The 8,552-nt window shown below is 35.2% G+C and overlaps 3 protein-coding genes across 3 annotated transcripts; 1 reads left to right on the top strand and 2 right to left on the bottom strand.

Moving 5' to 3' along the window:
• Window positions 1-655: 655 nt before the first annotated feature.
• LOC117922964 (pentatricopeptide repeat-containing protein At3g13160, mitochondrial-like) lies at window positions 656-2,124 on the bottom strand. Its single transcript, XM_034841206.1, has one exon. The coding sequence runs from the start codon at window positions 2,027-2,029 to the stop codon at window positions 881-883; it is 1,149 nt and encodes a 382-aa protein (XP_034697097.1). The 5' UTR covers window positions 2,030-2,124; the 3' UTR covers window positions 656-880.
• A 1,286-nt stretch (window positions 2,125-3,410) lies between these two features.
• LOC117923183 (transcription factor DYT1) lies at window positions 3,411-4,307 on the top strand. Its single transcript, XM_034841416.1, has 4 exons — window positions 3,411-3,602; window positions 3,707-3,880; window positions 3,978-4,154; window positions 4,236-4,307. Exons 1-4 carry the CDS (start codon window positions 3,411-3,413, stop codon window positions 4,305-4,307), a joined length of 615 nt encoding a protein of 204 aa, XP_034697307.1.
• A 1,156-nt stretch (window positions 4,308-5,463) lies between these two features.
• LOC117923403 lies at window positions 5,464-6,815 on the bottom strand. The gene is made up of 2 exons (XM_034841667.1): window positions 6,317-6,815; window positions 5,464-5,916 (listed from the first exon to the last, which is right to left on the bottom strand). The coding sequence occupies exons 1-2, from the start codon at window positions 6,777-6,779 to the stop codon at window positions 5,864-5,866; spliced, it is 516 nt and encodes a 171-aa protein (XP_034697558.1). The 5' UTR covers window positions 6,780-6,815; the 3' UTR covers window positions 5,464-5,863.
• Window positions 6,816-8,552: the final 1,737 nt, after the last annotated feature.

Raw genomic sequence — 8,552 nt, 5'->3', positions numbered from 1 at the left:
TGTCCCCTTTATCTTGTTAATACCAGCCATCACCTATTACATTAGATAATTTAAAGAAATCATCAAGAAGTTTATATCTAGTCATCCAGGAAATCAGAATTATGTTCGTAGAATCTACTGAACATTGAAACTGAAACATCATGTTTTATTATATAAGGATTTCAACTTCAGTTAAAGTGAATCTAGTTACCAAACTAAACTCAGTCCTTGAGTTTTCAACCTTCACTAAGCTTAAAATATGCACAAAGCATGTACCATAAATTATAAGGATTACAAGTGCTTTTCTTTTCAATCTTCTTGAGCTAGACATCAAAATTTATAAGTTACGCATGCAAAATCTAGAGAAAACCTTAAATACTGTCAACTGAATAAAATGACACCATGCAACATATATAACAATCTAACAAAGTTATTTAGTGAGATACATAAACATATAAGAAAATGAAATGATACCATGCAACATATATTAACAATATAACAAAGTTATTTAGTGAAAACATAAACATATAACATAATGACATGCTACATTTCCAACTATTGAGCTAATGAAAGCATTCTTAGTTGAATTGTTCAATATCAAAATTTAAGACCAAATGTCACCGGTATGCCTATTAACAAATTTGAAAATTAAATTAAAAACAAATAATCAGTGAGATCACCAGCAAGAAAAGGTATCTAGTTAATTGCCACAAGAAATTCAAAAATAAGAGTGAACACAAAAATGGTTGTTAGTACCTGATTAAAGCATTTTCTGACCAAAACTCAAGTACTTATTCAGCCCTCAAGCTCTATAAGAATCTTGCCTTAAATAAGAAAAATAGTTGAACAATCATAAAGGAACTAGAACACATACTGAAATAAGAATAACAGAGTGATTCCACTACTTGTCTGTGGGAATTTTCAGGTTATAACGACGGTAGCTATTTGAATTCCCCAGCTGCACAAGTTTCTTTGCCTCCACAACTTTACCTCCCTTAACCAATCCATCAACTGCATTCTGCAATAACACCTCATCAACTAGGCACTTCCTGTTGAAGATCTCCCTACACAGCTCAAAAGCCTGATCAAAATAGCCCTTCTCACAGTAAAGGGGAACAAGTGTTGCAAAAGTTAATTTATCAGGTGAACAATCATTTTCTCTCATTTTTCCATACCAATTAGTAGCCTCGTCCACCTTCCCATCATTACAAAAGCCTTTGATCAAAGCATTGAAACTATACCCATCAGGCTTAATACCCTTAGTCTGCATTTCTTCAACTAGGCCAATCCCTTCCAACATTCTCTTCTCTGATACCAATCCAACCAACTTTGCATTGTAACTCCTAATATCAGGGAGAATGTTCTTCTTTTCCATTCGACCCCAGATCTTCTCTCCATCTAGAAAACGACCGCTCGTATAATACCTATTTAAAAGGGTATTAAACGTTATCAAATCCGGCTCCAAACTCTTCTTCTCCATTTCATCTAGCATACCAACAGCGGAGTCCATGGAGCCCATATCACATAACCCCTTAATCACAATATTGTATGAAACTAAGTCTGGTTCAACCGACAACTTTGACGGCAATTCACTAAAAAACCCCTCAACCTTATCGAACTTCTTAGAATTAACGCAAGCCCCAAGAAGGGCATTGAACGACAACACGGAGCGCTCGCATTTCTGGTCCGGCATTTCATCGAACACCTTGAACGCATGGTCGAACATACCTGATTTCCCATAAAGAGAGATAAGCCGAACCGCAAAGCCTTCTCTGGAAATGTCTTTGTACTTCTTCTGCTCTTCGAGGATTTCTTCGATCCATCTGAAGCGCTTGGCCGAGGCGAGTCGGCGAACCGTCTCTTCGTAGATGCCGGTTTTGGTTCGAAACCGGTCTAGCTCGGAGGACTTCTTAAACTTCTGGACTAGTCTTTTGAGGTTGCGTTCACGGTAGATGTCCTTGAATACGGATTCAAGGTTGCCGGTGGCCTGGGCTGTTGCAGCTGTGGAAGTGGAGAAGGCGCGGTAGAGTCGGCGCGAGAGAAACGACATCGTTTAGTCTGGACAGCGTTTGTGATTCGGCCTCGCTGTTTCTTCTTGGGAAGAAGGGTTTTAGGCTGCTTACTGGTTACGACTTAGGGTTTTGGAATAATAATTTCGCTCCATCTTTAAAACTAATTTTTCAGACTAGATTTTCCTACATTTTAATTTTTAAGGAAAAAAAATATTATATGGCCTTGCCAAAATGGCAAAATATGGTTGAGCCTATTTTAATATTAATTAAATTAGTACAAATTTAAAATTGTATTTTAAAATTATAATTTTTATTTCAAAATATCTAAATTATTATCAAAAGGTCGTCTAAAAATATGATTTTTAAACTAATAAAAAAAATTATTTTGAATAATAACTTTAAATCATATCTAAAACCTATATTTTAATCGATTAAAAAATTAGAGTTCCATTTAACTATATTTTTTAAAATTTATTTTAAAAAATAAGTTTAAAAAATATGATGAAACAGATTTATGTTTTTATTTTATTTTTAAAAATGAATGAAAATAATTTATACTTATTCTCTATAAATTATTTTGTTTTTAAAAGTTGTTTTCAAAAAATAACGATAAAACAAATATCATAAATATTTAAAAATGGGATTTTGTTTTTAAAAATATAAAATTATTTTTAAATCATATGACTAAACAAGCTCTTAATTTGATCCAAAATTATAATCTTGACCGTAAATCATATTATGGCCCATATTTTTTTGGACATGGAGTGTTTGAAACATTTTAAAATTTATATCCCAATAAATTGTTTGCATACAATGGGAATTTGAATTTTTAAATTTTTACCAAATTAGCATGTAAATTTTTCCCACTCTTAAAGAATCAAACTGTACTTTAGCTAGAAGACACCATGGCCTAACAACTCTCTTGTACTTTCCAGTCAATAGTCCTAACCGCCAACATACTTTTCAGTTTCTATATGAAGAGTCACTAAGCAGCTCTTTTTTTCAGCACCCGGAAATGGATGGTTGATATTAGATACCAATAACCCTGTGATCTAATCCCAGCCGTGCAAGGACTCCACATCCATGGATTAACGATGAAGATTGGTGCAGTGGAGCCATTATGTTATGAGTTGAGCTACTAGGATTCCAACAAGTGAGAACTGAACTGAATTGCCCAATTGGAACTCACGCCAACTGAACTGATCATTGTGAGGCTGTACGGAAGCTCAACAACCCCTCGCCATGAAAATTCTCTCTCTCTCTCTCTCTCTCTCTCTCTCTCTCCAGAACAAGTGTTGGTCTTGTGAGGTGCAGTTTCATAACCAATCACCCCCATCTCCTACTTATTATATATATGTGCCAGTTCAGGAGCTCTCTGCTTTCTCATTTTTCTAACACTGACAGTGACCAATCTCCACAATGGAATATGCGGACTGTGCCCCAGATGGATCATGCGTAAGTGAAGGAGGAGGCAGTGGCAGAGAAAGGATGAGAATGAGAGGGCAAGAAAGGGAATACAAATCTAAGAACCTTCAAGCGGAGAGGCGGAGGAGGCAGAAACTCAGTGATAGGCTTCTTGCTCTGCGGGCGTTAGTCCCTATCATCACAAATGTGACCACCCAGAACCTTTCAAGTTCCTGAATTTCTCTTCATTCAATTTAACAGACGTTACTTTTTTCATTATTTTTTAATTTTGGTTCGTCGTCCGGTTTTAGATGAATAAAGCCACCATTATTGAGGATGCCATCACTTACATTAAGGAACTTCAGAAGAATGTGAAGGACCTCAGTGACCAGCTTCTTGAAATGGAAGCATCCTCTGAAGAGGAAGCAAAGGAGAGGAGCGAAACCATTGATGCTGCAGAAGAGATGAACAAATGTGGAATCGAGGTTATATATTCCATATGGTTCTGCATACTATTAGTTTGTAAAACGTATAGATTTTTTTCATAATGATTAGTGTTTTTTGTGGTATTGATCATTGCAGGAAGATGTTCAAGTGACTCATATAGATGGGAATAAATTCTGGTTGAAGATAGTAATTCAGAAAAAGAGGAGCAGCTTCACAAAACTGGTAGAAGCCATGAACTTTCTTGGCTTTGAATTTACAGATACCTCTGTTACTACCTCCAAAGGAGCAATTCTTATTACCGCATGCGTGGAGGTGAGCTAGGAGAAGAACTACTTTCTTCATGCTTTGATCAGTTTTCGTAAGCTTGAATTGACACATGTAACATGGTTTCAGGGAATTTATGGTGAGACCTTTGCAGCTGCAGAAACCAGGGAGTTGCTGCAGGAGATTATTAAAGGCATATAAGCATCATTGATAATTCATTCTCTCTTGATTAGTCTAGGTTAGTCTATTTCTGACTACAGCTGCCGGCTATTTCTCTACTTTGAAGTTATACCAATGGGTCTGATAAGTGAGAAATTATATGACATTTCTGCATTTAATGGAATCTAATGCATGGAGAAAACCATTTCAACTCCTTGCCCACTGGAGCTTGAGGGTAAAAGACTACAGAAACTCACTCAATCAATTCAAAAGCTTGCAACTTTTCATATATGGGCAGGTTTCTCCTACTGCTAATTGCTAACAGGTCATTCACTGGTCTTTTTGTTTACAAATTTGTTGGGAAAATCTGTGACAAAGCTTAGTTGGCAAAGCATTACAGAATACATGAGATGCACAATGTTCCTTTGACAAGAAGATGGAATAAATATATAAATAACCTCACCATCCTGCAGGTCTATAGAATAAAGATTTTTCCATGACCCAAGGAAAGGTAAATAAATGAACCCCACAAAACAAACGTAAAGTGAAAGGGGGCCTACAGCCCAGTGAGCAAAATCCCACTGTAATCCAAAACCACCCATGACCTTCAACTGAGGTACACACCTGGTTAACTTCCGCTGTGTGAAAAGTTAAAAAAACAGTAGCCAATCTGAACCCAAAACACAACCTCCAATACCCTTCAAAAAAACCTACGGGAGGAGCCCAAGAAAACCCCATGTCTGTGGCTTCCACAAGCTGCCCAACCCCAGAACAGACCCGACTGGACTCAAGTTGGCGAGGTGTATTAAAGTAAGGTAATTGTGGAAGACTTAGATAAATAATAAGGAGTCCTAGATAGAATGGAATCAGGCTTACAGGGACAGCACAGACATATGGGTCCACATAGGCCAAGCCATTCAGTCCAATATGGTTGTCCTATGCTAAGGACCAGAACATAACCCGGCCTTGACTGGAGTTGGGATCTCAATTATGCCCTACCACTCTGGGTTAAGCATTTGCAGCCTGAGTTGTCCAAATCAATTATTAGAAAAGGTTGGGCTTACTTCATAAAGAATCTCCTCTATTTTTTTCCCAATTTTGCAAAATAATTGATGGCACCAAAATATCAGTTCAGTTTTTGCCTATTTCTGCCACAAAAAAAAAAAGAAAAAGAAAAAGAAAAGATACAACCTTATCATAATTTTAATTTGCTGGCAGAAAGGTGTCTCAATTCAACTTCATTTACATGAGAATCTGGATCACACAAAACCCAAACTTCATTCCCTTATTGGGGAAAAGAAGCTTTATTAAATTAAAACAATCCTCAGAGATAAGTAGATTAAGTGATGAACACAATCACTTAAGATTCGTTTTTTTTTTTCTTTTCATATCTGTATGAATTAAGAACTTGGAAAAAAATTTCTCTTATGATTCCCAAATCTTATACCCAATTTTTAATTTTTTTTTTTTTTTTTTTTACAGGTCTAATAGCATCTAAGAACCTTAATCCAACTTTTTCTTTTCCAAAAAAAAAAACACGAAGGTCCAAAAAGAAAAAGAAAGGAAATCATCTCAAAGGGTGGAGTTCGTCTTTCATCTCATCTCTGGGTTTGGAACTCCTTATTCTTCCTCCCGCTGATCTCCAAAACCCCTGCATGATATATTTAATTTCACGGTTAAATTTCAGGAAACCCTTGGATTCACTTGAGAAACGCAATTGAAAATTAACGATTCCACACAAGACTCGAAGTTATAAAATTGAAACTCAGTAATCCTCTGTTTGACTGCACATAAAACTAAGGGGAAAGAAAACATTATTAAAAGGTTAAGTTTGTTCATGGCTACCCAATTCAGCAAACAATTGTACGCGAGCTAATTCCAGTTTCCAATATAAGTCTCAGTTTTTTTTTCTCTTTACTTTTTCTCTAGTTTCTCAACAACCAAACGGAAAAAAGAGGAGACCCAGTAAACAATGCAACAAACAAGCATGGAGGCTCAGACCCAGAACAAAATCAGAGGCCAAAAATTGAAAAACTGGAGAGAAAAAGTACCTTGAGGTTTACAAACAGGAGGATCTTCAAAGAGAGAAAGAGAAAGCTGCTTATGAGCAAGACCAATGTCAAACAAAATGAGACCGGAATTGGGATCGTCGACAATGATGTCCTTAACCGGAAGCCATAGAAATAGCTCCTCCTGAGTCAGACCCTCCACTCCGATGAGCCCACCGTAACTGAGATTGGCCGTGACCACCCTCTCAAAGTAGACTCTGTTCTCGAACTTGGCCATGCAGGGTCCCTCCAAGTACACCTCCAAACGCCCCCTCTGGTCCAGATTGTAGGATTTCACGTTGTTCGGGAAGAGCCCTGCTGGCAAGCCTCTGCTTCGGAGGAGGTCCTGTATGGAGTACGAGTTGGTGAACGGGAGAAGAACGAGAATTGCAGAAATGGTGAGCATCGAAGACATTGCGAAGGGTCTGTGACGATGGTGCAGAAGAAGAAGCAGCAGAGAATCCATGGCTGATCTGGCTGGTGGCTGCTGCTCAGGTTTTGCAGTGACACACTGGGCTCAGAAAGGGACTGTTTAAAAATGAGTTGGCAAAGTTGAATAGACCACACTACCCTTCCTGATATTTTTGGTTTTAGGTAAAAATAATGATTTGTTTTTTCTTTTTTGGTTTATGATATTACCAAAATAACCTCCATGTCAATTTTTCTTATCTGTATTCCATGCCAATTTCCCATTAAATTACTCTATTTATTGTCACAATATATTGCTTGATAATTTTTATAAAATAAAAATTATTTTTTGGATCATCTAGCGTTGCATTTAAGAGGCTGTTTAAAAAAATAAATAAATATAATAATTTATTTTCACAAGAACCCTTCATAAGATTTAATGATAGTTTATATATTTTTTCTATAAAATGGAAAAATACATTTATCATTATTAATATGATAGAGTCTTTATAATGAAAAATATTCGATTACGGAGACAGCCTAGTAATTACTAATTATTGTGGCTATTATTTTTAAATTTTCAAATAAATAAGAACTCCTTAAGGCACAGGAAAATTTTGTTTAAGTTATAAAGAAGAATTATATAATTTTGATTTTATTTAGTTATTCCTAAAAAAGGAAAGGTAAAAAAAAAATTAAATTATCTAATAAATGTATTTTTGGAAAACTTTCATCACTCTTTTTTTAAAGAAAAAGGAAAATAAGAGGAAAATGGTTAATATTTCTCTCTTTTTGTCCTTAATTTTTGTTATTTTTTTTCAAGGTATTTAATAATAAAAAGTTAATTTTAGAAACCAAATATAATTTTAGAAATAGTGCATTTATTAAGATTATATTTGGTTTTGAAAAATATTGAGAAAAAAAATAATGTTAAAGAAAAATGATTTTCTCATAGATTTTACTATAAAAAAATATATTAAATTTATATATTTTATAATTATTTAATCTTGTTATAAGAAATAAGAAAAATGAATTTAAAGAAATGAAATAATTTATTAAATTAAACTTTTTATTATTATTATAATTATTTTTTTACATTTCTCAGACCCAACCCAAATATAGTATAAGAATATATATATTTCAAAATAAATAACTAAATATGATAAGAAAAAATTAATTTTTTTATGAGAAATATTTAAATCTCGGATTCCATTATTAAGGATAGACATTAAAAATTCTTCACAGAGGGGTGATTCACTAAATTTGCATATGCTGACCTGGCATGAGGCAACTGGATGTGGTGGAGAACAGGGAGAGGGCCAGGGACGAATCGTGTCAGAAAGAAACGGCTCACACCACTCAGCCGAGGCCAAGGAATGACTAATAAAAGAAGAACAACCTGATTGGCCGGGCCCACACCTCATCCAACGGTGGATGTTATACCCTCCTCAATCTTCTACTCCTTCTTTAATCGCACACTAACATGGACAAAGAGGATTAGAATTAAATACCTCGGACCCCAGAATTATGCTCTTGTTGCTCTCTATTTCCTGAATTATTATTATTATTATTATTATTATTATTATTTTATCAATTTCCATCAATGAAATAGACAAGAAACAGATCAGAATGATCGTGAATCGCTACCTTAATTCCGAAGGTAAATGTCACAAAAATTAGTTTAAAAATAAATTTTATAATGATATGATTAGAGTGGAGGATGTAAGCTGTCCAATAGTGCCCAATCCAGTATGAACCCAATCAAGGGTATTAACGTAATTGAAAGTCCCATAAACCCAGGGTGAGGACAGCAGAGAAATCAAAGGCCACA

This window comes from Vitis riparia, chromosome 10 (genome assembly GCF_004353265.1).
Source record: "Vitis riparia cultivar Riparia Gloire de Montpellier isolate 1030 chromosome 10, EGFV_Vit.rip_1.0, whole genome shotgun sequence".
Taxonomy (NCBI): domain Eukaryota; kingdom Viridiplantae; phylum Streptophyta; class Magnoliopsida; order Vitales; family Vitaceae; genus Vitis; species Vitis riparia.
The sequence above is the reverse complement of the archived record's forward strand: the minus strand, read 5'-3'. Positions and strand labels throughout refer to the sequence as shown.

Bases quoted from the DNA above. Each gene is read 5' to 3' on its own strand.
- LOC117923183 (XM_034841416.1), top strand. From the start codon at position 3,411: ATGGAATATGCGGACTGTGCCCCAGATGGATCATGCGTAAGTGAAGGA. The intron at 3,603-3,706 runs GTGACCACCCAG...GTCCGGTTTTAG, and splicing joins TAGTCCCTATCATCACAAAT to ATGAATAAAGCCACCATTAT. The intron at 4,155-4,235 runs GTGAGCTAGGAG...ACATGGTTTCAG, and splicing joins TTATTACCGCATGCGTGGAG to GGAATTTATGGTGAGACCTT.
- LOC117923403 (XM_034841667.1), bottom strand. From the start codon at position 6,779: ATGGATTCTCTGCTGCTTCTTCTTCTGCACCATCGTCACAGACCCTTC. The intron at 5,917-6,316 runs GTACTTTTTCTC...TATATCATGCAG, and splicing joins TCCTGTTTGTAAACCTCAAG to GGGTTTTGGAGATCAGCGGG.
- LOC117922964 (XM_034841206.1), bottom strand. From the start codon at position 2,029: ATGTCGTTTCTCTCGCGCCGACTCTACCGCGCCTTCTCCACTTCCACA.